The sequence below is a fragment of the Tachypleus tridentatus genome, chromosome 8, assembly GCF_004210375.1.
Source record: "Tachypleus tridentatus isolate NWPU-2018 chromosome 8, ASM421037v1, whole genome shotgun sequence".
NCBI lineage: Eukaryota > Metazoa > Arthropoda > Merostomata > Xiphosura > Limulidae > Tachypleus > Tachypleus tridentatus.
The window spans coordinates 98,481,783-98,493,845 of record NC_134832.1 but is presented as its reverse complement, the minus strand read 5'-3'; the positions used below and the strand labels follow the sequence as shown (position 1 = coordinate 98,493,845).

General features: G+C 39.6%; 1 protein-coding gene across 16 annotated transcripts in view; it reads left to right on the top strand.

Moving 5' to 3' along the window:
* LOC143223029 (ATP-dependent translocase ABCB1-like) overlaps positions 1 to 12,063 on the top strand; it is a 115,290-nt gene that overhangs the window by 34,965 nt on the left and 68,262 nt on the right. For 15 of the 16 annotated variants that reach the window (XM_076450394.1, XM_076450399.1, XM_076450397.1 and 12 more), the window contains one exon: positions 969 to 1,102. In XM_076450394.1, the coding sequence (XP_076306509.1) occupies positions 969 to 1,102 (134 nt within the window). Of the gene's footprint in view, positions 1 to 968; positions 1,103 to 1,190; positions 1,259 to 12,063 lie in introns of those variants that run through there. The other variant, XM_076450401.1, reaches the window with a different exon arrangement.

Genomic DNA, 12,063 nt, shown 5'->3' with positions numbered 1-12,063 from the left:
TACTATTGTGCAAGGAGCTGTTAATGGAGATTTGTGCCTTAGCTTTTGATAAATATGATACATGTATTTGTGTGTTAGGTGTAAGTTATGTTTCTTTTCAACAAAAGATAAAGTTAGGAAATGATCTTATGTACATGTGATACCACTGAGACATAAAGCAGTAATTAATAGAACACTGTTAGTGTACACTAACAGATAACATTTTGCTTGTTGTCAGAAATTAATTATAGCTGTTGAACTTCAGACTTTATCTTCATGCACTTGCAATGATGTCCAATGGTGTAGTTCTTTGTGAAAGAGACAAGATAATTATCTGATCTGGCTACAGATGTTTCTTAGATTTATTTTAAATTTTATTATAATTATTGCAGAACTAAAGTCATGAAAAATTATAAAGCGATACAGTTTAATTTTTACACAGTTATAAGTTTAAAGCATTTTATTGAAACTAAAGTGCAACTAAACAAACTAAGAATAAAAATATCTTTTAGTGCAAGTTTGTTTTTCCTGAAAGTTTTTCTATAAATATACAAGAAATGTTACTTTTATTAGCATTATTTTAAGAAATATAAACCCATGGATGTAAGTTGAATATCTTCATAATTTCTTCCAAAACTACATTTAATATGTATTACATTTGGTTTAACTTGTAAACCTGAAAATTTTACATTATGGTTCTTAGTAGGTTTAACTGTATTTTTTTGTGATCATGGACATCCATTTATATCTTTGTGTTGTGTTTTGACTTTAGAAAAAAAAAAAAAAGATACAATTTCATTTTACATATATATATTAGTGAGTATCATAATTAGTTTTGTTATTATTTCAGTGATGAACTAAAGGTTTCATGTTAAAATTTATTAAATTTAACCATTACATGTAAAAAAAAGTAGGCTGAAGTGAAATATTCTTTGTTTGTTAATGCTTATGTTATTCTGTTACATGTAACTTGTTGAATTGTTGTTTAGATTGTTTGTTGGATGCTTGCATGTGAACGACAAGTTTATAGACTCCGCCAAGAATTCTTCTACGAAATCATGCGACAAGAAATCAGTTGGTTTGACAAACACCAGAGTGGAGAACTCACAACAAGACTTAATGAGTAAGCATTCAAAATTTTTATTGATAAGTAACATTTTCTTCAAACTTTTAGCAAGTCCTGTACCTATTTATCAGTGTTTGTATACTAGGTATGAAAACAAGAAATTAGTTGGTTTGACAAACACCAGAGTGGAGAACTCACAACAAGACTTAATGAGTAAGCATTCAAAATTTTTATTGATAAGTAACATTTTCTTCAAACTTTTAGCAAGTCCTGTACCTATTTATCAGTGTTTGTATACTAGGTATGAAAACAAAACTCTCAAAATCTGGAAGTTTATGAATTCAATTTCCAGACTTATAAATACCTTGAAAAATTGTAATATAATTAAGCATCCTAGTAAACAAATGCTATATCAAAATATTTTAAACTGTTTTTAAAAGTGTCATTCTAAGAAAAAAAAAACTGATATGTAACATCTCTCGCATCTAGTTTTTCCAGTTCTATGTATGCAAACTTTTTTTTTTTTTTTTGCTTTCCACTAACCTTAAGGCTTCCACCTAATATCACATTATATTGCTGTGTTGTTGTATGCTTGTGAGCATGTGACAATTCTGTACAAATAGGAGTGTAACACTGTTTCCTTGCACAGCTGGTTCCCTCTAATCTGACTGCTTAATCATCACATTTCACGTTAACACTCCTGTGATTTTTATGGCTATTTTGAGAATTCTCAACATCAATATTTGGTTGATGTATGTACAAAACTAACTATTGCGAAAGTATGTTTTGTTAGTATTTTCAATGAATACTACCTTTGCAGACATTGTGGCTCATATTTTCCACCACACAAATTACATAGAGATAGTCATTTTCATGCTGCATAGTGTTGAACATCTAGACTTTGTTCACTCTAGATAGACTGCTACAATGGTATTAGGTACTTCTTTTTATGTAATGGTATGTGATGGCCATTATGCAGCTGGAGCCTTAATATGGTCTTTTTCCACCTTTTATAATTGTTTTCAGAAATGTTGTGAACTTTAGGCTGTCTTTCTCACCACCTAAATTTGCAAACAATTCTTCCAGTGCAGCTGTGAATTTATCTTAACATTCTTAATCACTCCAAGACTTCTCAGTTAGATCATCTTCTTTTACTGTCTCCTGTTTGTTATTATTTTTCACTTTCCCTTCCTTTATTTGGTCCATTCTTAAGAATATTTTTTGTTCCTCTCCTTCCCTTGATATCTAAATCTTTACTGAACTTTTTTTTTCTGAATTTCACTCTGGTGTCAATATGCCTTATCCTTCTCAACTGGTTGACAGATATGTCTTGTCTTGCAATTGAGTTGAACCATTTCCTTGAACTCCCAAACTCTGAAGTTTCTTTTTCAACCTTGGAGTTCTGATCTGCTGTTCTTTGTTTATTTTTCTAAAATTCAGTTTTCATGCCTTTGCTTTACCCTACTGTCATTTTATTATCTATTCTCAGTCTATCTCCTTTCAGAAGTTGAAGGCCATTGGGGATATACCAGAGGAGTTATAGCTGAGAGGGATTTAAAGACTATTCCAGAGTCAGAGATCCTTGCAGGTTTTGCCAGCCAAGGTGTTATAGCCGTGCGCCGAAATTTTACTCATAGAGACATGATTATGGAGCCAACAAATGTTCTGATATTAACATTTACAACATCACATCCTCCTACCACAATCAAGGCAGGGTATCTGAATTGTAAGGTACAGCCTTATATTTCTAACCCTGTTAGATGTTTTTATTGTCAGTGATTTGGTTACTCAAAAACATCTTGCCATGGTTCCTTGACCTGATGCTTTTGAATGCAAACTAGAACCACATTGTGTTAACTGTAATGGTCCACATCCTTCCTATTTTACTTCTTTCCCTAAAATGGGGGAAGATAAAGAAGTACAATGTCTCAAGGCAGTTCATAATATTACTTATCCAGAGGCTTGGAAATTACTCTTCCCAATTCCATCTCAGACTTATGCTGACGCATCTTAAATCCATTCCTACTTCTATCTCTGTCCCTACCACATCTTCCAGTCATTGCCCAACTTCACTACTATTCTTGACACCCTAAGAATTAACCTATTCGTTCACATCCTCAATCACTAGAACTTGTGTCTACAAACTCCGACCTGCCTACTTGATCCAGAGCAGAATTACTAGAGAGAGATTGACCCACATTCAGTAAAGAAAAAAAACGAGGTTGCAAGCAGAAGGTCTTTGTGCCATACTATCCTCCAAAATAAAGAAAAATGGCTACACTAATCCACTGAAACTATCAAGGTTTTCAATCAAATGTGAATTACATCAAGGATTTGATGGACTTTTATCACCCCAAATGTCTTTCTTTACAGGAAACATTTTTAAAACCTACTAATAGTCACAATTTGGCAATACTCCTTATACTGAAATGACAGGTCATGTGTTGGACAAGGTCATGGGGAATTAGCACTGCTGGTTGATCAACATGTGCCGAGTCGGTTCTTGTCATTGAATGGACTTTTATCATCCCAAATGTCTTTTCTTAACAGGAAACATTTTTAAAACCTACTAATAGTCACAATTTGACAATACTCCTTATACTGAAATGACAGGTCATGTGTAGGATAAGGTAATGGGGAATTAGCATTGCTGGTTGATAAACATGTGCCGACCTGGTTCTTGTTATTGAATACACCCTTGGAAGCTGTAGTTGTCCGTATCTCCTTGGGTCGTACCATCACTGTTTACTCTCTGTACCTTACCCCTAGAAAAAATTATCATCCCTTAGACCTTGATGCCCTCATTGAGCAACTTCCAACCCCCTTTTTACTCTTGGAGGATCTTAATAGGCATAATCCCCTCTGGGTTGGTTTTAGTATTGATGTGAGAGGTCATGCTATAAAGCATATGCTACTAAATCACAACTTGTCTCTTACTTGGCTCTTACACTTATTTTCATGCACCCAGTCAGTCATTTACTGCTATAGATCTTTGTCTGCTCCCCTTCGCTTTTCACTTGCTTTTCTTGAGAGGTTAAGATCAATCCATAAGGTAGTGATCATTTTCTTATCATGCTAAGAGAGATTGGCTGTGGTCAGTGCCACCTGACCCATGTGCCTCAGTGGAAATTGGACCAGGCCTACTGGTCCTCTTTCACTGCTCTCTTGGAACTTGATTCTGCCATCTTATGTAAATCATCGACAGATGATTGTGTAGCAGCAGTAACTAACTGTATTGTCCAAGCAGTTGCTCAGTGCATCCCTAAAACCTCGACATCTTTCCCACGGCATTCCAGCCCTTGGTAGAATTCTGTTTGTTCTATAACACGAAAAGCTCAGAAGTGTGCTTGGGATAAATTTTGTAGATACCCCACACTTACAAACTGCATTGCATTTCAGCAAGCCCATGCACAGGCTTGGTGAGTTAGATGTCAAAGCCAGAAGGAATCTTGGATTAAATATACCTCCAGCATTTCTTCAACCACCAGATCAAAAGTCGTATGGGACAAGATCCGGAAGATGAGTGGACAGTATACTTTTGTCCCCCCCCTCGGTGTGGATTCCTGTACGTGGTGAGGGGATCTCCCAAGGAAGGTTCTGTTCTGTCTGGTCACCTCTGGGATCTAAACATCCACCCACGTGTTTGCTGTGCATGGCGACCCGTGAAGGGGAGGAGAGGATCCTGGTGGTTGAGGGTTCCAACCCTAACACACCACTTTGGCCTTGAATTCCTGTAGACAGGCAGCCTTTGGGTGGCCCACCTTGGCTCAATTGGCTGGTCCACTTAGGCTAGAGTCAACCAAGTACCAGTGTTGGAAGTTCTAAACGGGTGTTGTGGACAATTGCACCTGATGCTGGTGTTTGGGTATAGTGCTCACGAAACCCTGGCATTGCTGCATTGTCCTTGCATGACATTGTAGTGGGTCCTCTCTAGGGCTCCATGGTGGGTGGGGTCAATGGGTACCGAAATTTTTCTTTTTTCCAATGGATCCTCCTCCAAAAAATTTAAATAAAATAGTGAAAAAAAAGTCAATAGGTAAGCAACCACGTCTTGAAGACTCTGAGCAGCAATCTTCAACATCTGTAACACATGTACCTCATTTTCTTATATTACATTCTCTTTCAGAAAAACCTTTAGGGCAGTTATCCCCTTTTTTATTCAGAAAGGACTAGAGGGTCTTGCTGGCTCTCCAAAGTCAGTAAAGAAGCTTCGATCTGGAGACATATTACTTGAAACATCCACAACCCACTACAGTGAACTCATCTTGAATTCAAAGGCACTTGGGGATATACCTATTGAGGTTACCCCTCATGCTACCTTGAATTCATCACGAGGAATTATTGTTGAGAGGGATTTGAAGAATGTCCCCCGAGTCAGAGATTCTTGCTGGTCTCTCCACTCAAGAAGTTTCTCCAGTGAGGCGCATCTCCACTCTCAAAGATGAAGTTATACTGCCAACAAATACCCTCGTTTTGACATTTACATCATCACGTGCACCTGCTACCATCAAGGCAGGTTATCTAATTTGCAGGGTACGGCCATACATTCCAAACTCTCTTCAATGTTTCTAATGTCAGAGGTTTGGCCACTCAAAGACATCATGTCGTGGTTCCCTGACATGTGCTCATTGCGGTGGCAAGAACCACAATGCCTATGAATGTGACAGAGACCCAAATTGCATCAACTGCAATGGTTCTCATCCTTCCTACTTTCGATCTTGCCCGAAATGGTTTGAGGAAAAAGAGGTGCAGCGTTTGAAAACGACTCATAACATTAGTTATCCTGAGGCTAGGAAATTGGTGCCTGCCACTCCATCTCGGACATATGCTGCTGCACTTCATTCCACAACTACAGTGGGAGTGCAGACAGATCTCTCTGTGCCTCCAAGAGAATCGTTTTCAAAACAAATGAAAAGCCTTTTGACCTCCATGGTTAAAAAGGTTCATGAATCGACTTCCACACCCATCTCTGTACCTCCCATACATTCCAACAAACCTCGAGATCCACATCCTTCAGTTTCAAATACAGGCATTTCTTCTGATACATCTTTTTTCTTCCACCCCAAGAGGCAAAACAATCATTCGTTTGCATCCTCAGTCACTGGAATCCCCTTCCAATAACAAAGACCTGCTTAATTGACCCAGGGCAGGATCCATGGAGGTTGATAGACCTCCTCCGACTAAGGACAGTAAGGAAAAAACACATGGTCGTACACAGAAAGGATCTCCAGCCACTTCGCCTACCCATCATTAAAAATGGCCACCTTGATACAATGGAACTGTCGAGGTTTACATTCTAATCTGGATGATATCAAAACACTGATTGTTTCCTACCATCCCGTGTGTATTTCCTTACAAGAAACATTTCTAAAACCTGCTGATACTGTCACCATTCGGCAGTTTTCTCTGTACAGAAATGACAGGCTGTGTGATGGACGAGTACATGGAGGGGTGGCACTATTGGTTGATCAGCACGTGCCCACCCTGTCATTGTCACTCAACATACCCTTGGAGGCTGTAGCCATCCATGTTTCCTTGGGTCATACCATCACTGTTTGTTCTCTCTACCTGTCCCCTGGAGAGACATATGATCAATCAGACCTTGATGCTCTCGTTGAACAGTTGCCGTTTCCCTTTCTACTCCTGGGGACTTTAATGGACATCATACCCTCTGGGGAAGTGCTGTTATTGATGGGAGGGTTGCTCTGTAGAGCATATGCTCTCTGATCACAACCTTTTTCTTTTCAATACTGGTTCTTCCACTTATTTTCATGCACCTAATCAGTCCTTTACTGCTATTGATCTCTCGGTTTGCTCCCCTTCATTATTCTCCCATTTTTCATGGAGGGTTGACAGTAATCCACTAGGCAGTGATCATTTTCCTATACTTTTGAGAGAGACTGACCGTGGTCGATGCCACCCTACCCGCATGCCCCGGTGGAAACTGGATCAGGCAGACTGGTCCACTTTCACTGCTCTCACAGAACTTGATCCTGCCATCGTGAATCAGCCATCAATAGACGACTGTGTGGCAGCGGTAACTGGCTGTATTATACAGGCAGCTGCTCAGTGTATTCCTAAAACCTCGACATGTTTTCCACGATATCCTCGTCCGTGGTGGAATCCTGCTTGCCACTTTGCATGGAAGGCTCAAAAACGGGCCTGGGATACTTTTCGTAGATATCCCACACTTTTGAACTGCGTCGCTTTCCAACGGACCCGTGCACATGCTAGGTGAGTAAGACGTCAAAGCCAGAAGGAATCTTGGATTAAGTTCACAACTAGCATATCTTCTACCACTGGTTCCAAGGTCATATTGGACAGGAAGCGAAAGGTCAGTGGGCACTACAATTTTGTCTCCCTCTTGATCTTACTCTCTGATGGTCAGGAGGTAGCTGATGTTCGGAGCATCACTGATACTCTAGGTGAAAGCTTTTGCCAGTTATCCAGCATTTCTGCTTGTTCCTCCACATTCTTGGCCATCAAAACTCGGGCAGAGCGTTCACCTCTTTCCTTTCGAACTGACTGTCTCTTTGACTATAATTGTCCCTTTACACTGGTGGAACTGAAAATGGCCCTTTATCGGTCTAGCAGTACATTTGTTGGACCTGATGATGTACACTATGACATGCTGCACCATCTATCTCCTGCTTCTCTTGATGTCCTTCTAATTGTCTTTAACCAGATCTGACAGGAGAATGTTTGTTTTTCCTGATGCCTGGTGCCAGGCTATTATTTTACCTTTCTCTAAGCTAGGGAAAGATCCCAAGATTCCTTCAACTACCATCCAATTGCTTTGAGGAACTGTCTCTGTAAGACCTTAGAAAGATGGTTAATGATCATCTTGTTTGGTTTATCGAATCAAACAACCTCCTCGCCCACCCAGTGTGGGTTCCGACGACAGCACTCCACCACAGACCACCTAATTCAACTTGAAACATCAATCAGAGAAGCCTTTCTCAAATGCCAACATCTTGTATCAATATTCTTTGACATTGAGAAGGCTTATAACACAACATGGAGGTATGGCATTTTGCGAGACCTCCATACATAAGGGTTACGTGGCCATTTACCCATGTTTATTCAAAATTATTTAATGGACAGGAGATTCCAAGTTCATGTGGGTTCGACACTTTCCTGTTCTTTTGTACAGGAGCTTGGAGTCTCTCAGGGCTGTGTTTTGAGTGTCACACTTTTCATTATAATAATAAATGCTATCACTGAACAACTCCCTCTCACTGTTGCGTATGGGCTGTATGTCGACGACTTTCACATCTCATGTCAGTCGTCGAACATGAGATATATTGAAGCGGCAACTACAAACCACCCTCAATCGTGTACTGAAGTGGACTGTGGCAAACGGTTTTAATTTCTCTCTCTCTAAAATCGTTTGCATGCACTTTTGCTGCCAACGGGGTATTCACCCTGATCCTGAACTTCATATCGGTGAAGTTTTGCTGCCAGTGGTCCTTGAGACCAAGTTTTTGGGGCTTATCTTTGACCGTAAGCTGATCTTTATACCACACTTAAAGCAGCTACAGGTCAAATGCACAAGAGCACTGAACATCCTCTATGTCCTCTCTACTACCAGTTGGGGAGCAGATTGATGTTCTATGTTAAAGGTATATCGTGCTCTTATTCGATCAAAACTCGACTATGGATCAATGGTGTATAGCTCTGCCAGGCTCTCGGCCTTACAGATGCTAGACCCCATTCATCACCAAGGACTTCGAATCTGCACTGGGGCTTTCTGCACCTCTCCAGTTCAAAGCTTATACATTGAATCTCATGAACCTTCTCTGCACCTTTGCTGTTTGCAACTATCTTTACTATGTTCTTCAAAACTTTGTTCCTTACCAAAGCATCCCACCTGGGGATGTGTTTTCCTTCCTTGGTGGGCTGTACTTTTTTAGAACAGACGATCTGCCATTGCTCTGTTTGACCTTCGCATCCAGGCACAATTGGATGACTTGGGCCTGTCCTTGGATAACATTGCATATTCCACAGGTCAGCCCATCCCACCATGGCTTATTACAGCCCCCAAATGTGACCTTTCTTTCAGTCATCTGAAGAAGACAGATACTCCAGATTGGAAGTACCGTCATTTATTTAATGAACATCTTTCAAACAATCATTCCGTTTCCATTTATATAGATGGTTTCAAATCAGGTAATTCAGTAGGCTCTGCTATGGTTTGCTGCGGTTCGGTGGTTGCGCGCAGAATCCCCTCTACAGCTTCTGTGTTCACAGCTGAACTGTATGCCATATCTCTTGCCCTGGATCATGTTGAAGCTGAGCAGTACTCCAACTGCACTATTTATACTGACTCGCTTAGTTCTATACTGGCCCTGGAATCTCTGCACGTTGGCTCACACCCTGTTCTCGCTGATATTCAAAACCGACTGGCCCATTTCTCATTAACTGCTACTTCTATCCAGTTTTTCTGGATACCAGGCCATGTTGGTATTCGCGGGAACGAGCTTGCAGACACCGCAGCTAAATCTATCTGCTCTGGCACTATCACCACTGTGCCTATTCCGTACATGGACTATGGTCTTGTATTCAAGGCTCGGCTCCGTGCCAGCTGGTAGTCCACTTGTAGTGAGCAACGGGACAACAAGCTTTTTCAAATAAAACCCTATATTGGGCTTTGGCCATCTAGCTTCCGTAAGGTTCAGAAGGAGGAAGTTGTTCTAACTAGACTACGCATTGGTTACAGTTTTTTAACTCATCGTTTTCTTTTATCTGGAACTGATGCACCAGTGTGTAGTTTGTGTAACACTCAAATCACTATCAGCCAAATTTTACTACCTTGTCATCATTAGGACTCTCACTGACGGCAATATTTTAAACATGTTTTTTCCCAGGGTTTATCCTGTAACATTGGACAGTGTTATTGGTGATGGTGACTCTGTCCACCTTGATAAAGTTTTTAGTTTTTTAATGGCCATTAATCTTTTTAATCTCATTTAAGTGTTGGATATTTATTCAACATCTTTTTAATTGTGGTTCCCTTTTCACAGTTTCATTCTCTCTAGTTCAATTTGACATTGAAAAATGACCAGAACATTAAATAACTCGACACCAGGACTGGAAAGGCCAACTTCAGGTGACTAACGCTACTGTTTGAACTATCCGTTTGAACTACCTGTTTGTCATCCTGGGAGTTGTTATTCCAGTTTTGCTGCATGTCTTTTAAACTTTTATTACTTTACCCTTTGGTACTGGTCGCCATAATGACACATAACCTGGAACCAGGACTGGAAAGACCAACTTCAGGTGACTGACTGTGGTTCTGGTATATGCCTGTTAGTCTTCCTGGTGGGTTATGATCATTACAATTCTGCTCCAGGAAGTCTTTTACAACTTTATAGACTGGATGTCAACATCAGTTTTATGCAATTTTCTGGTTTTAATTGCTGTTTTGTTTTTACCTTCGTTTACTTTTACAAATTTTACTACATTTACTTTACTTTTACCTTTTTACTGGACCTTTGGCTACTCATTATTATTAAGATTTTGCTATATGTCTTTTAAAACTTCTATTATTTTACATTTTGATAATGGCTGCTATGAAACATAACCTGGAACCAGGACTGGAAAGGCCAACTTCAGGTGACTGACGGTGGTTCTTGAACTTACCTGTTAGTCTTCCTGGCGGGTTATGATCATTACCATTTTGCTAGAGTAAGTACTTTACAACTTCTTTTACTCTCCTTTCTCTCTTACCATTGTAAACTAGGTGTCAACATTGGTTTTATGCATTTTCTGTTTATCAATGATGTTTTGTTTTACCTTCATTTCCTGTTCTGTATTTTACTACATTTAATTTATTTTTACCTTTTTACTGGATGTTTGGTGCAGGTAGCCTAGCTGCTTTGTGCCATAAAACTCTAAATCAATCAATCAACTTTTGTCCCCCTCTCGATCTTAATATCAAATGAGCATGAAGTTGCTGATGCTCAGAGCATTGCCAGTACTTTTGGTGAATGTTTCTCTCATGTATCTAGCTTTTCAAACTCATCCCCTTCCTTCTTAACTATTAAAACATGAGTTGAACATCTACCTCTTTCCTTTTTGACTGATCATCCCTATGACTACAATTGCCCTCTTATGCTGGTGGAACTCAAACTTGCACTTCACTGGTCTGGCAATACATCAGTTGGACCTGATGATATACATTATGAGATGCTATGCTACCTTTCTTCTGCCTCTTACTATTCTTCTGGCTGTCTTTAACTGGATATGGCAGGAGAATGTCTTTCCTGATGCTTGGCACCAAGCTATTGTACTCCCTATTCTTAAACCTAGGAAGGATCCAAAGATTCCTTCAAATTACAATTCCATTGCTTTGATGAGTTGCCTCAGTAAGACCTTAGAGAGGATGATTAATGCTCCACTTGTTTGGTTCCTTGAATTAAACAACTTTCTCTCATCCACTTAGCGTGAGTTCTAAAGACAGTGCTCCACAATCGACCACTTAATTCACCTTGAAACATCAGTAAGAGAAGCCTTTTTGAAGCAACAACATCTTGTTTCTATTTTTTTTTATTTAGAGAAAGCTTATGATACAACATGGAGATACAGCATCTTACGAGACCTTCATTAGTACAGATTGTGTGGCAATTTGCCACTTTTTATTGATCATTTTTTAATGAACTGCTGATTCCAGGTCCTTGTGGGCTCAACACTTTCCTGTTTTTTTTCCACAGGAACTTGGAGTCCCTCAGGTTTGTGTTCTGAGTGTCTCACTTTTCCTTATAAAGATTAATGCCATCAGCGAACAGCTATCCCCTACAGTTGCAAATGGTTTTTTCATTGATGACTTTCATATCTCATGTCAGTCGTCAAATAAGATGTTTATTGAGCAGCAGCTACAAACTGTAATCGATCATATACTTAAGTGTACCACAGCAAATGGTTTTCAACTTTCTCTCCCTAAAACTGTTTGTGTACATTTCTGCCACCAACAGGGTATTCATCCAGATCCAGAACTTCGTATTGATGATGTACTTCGT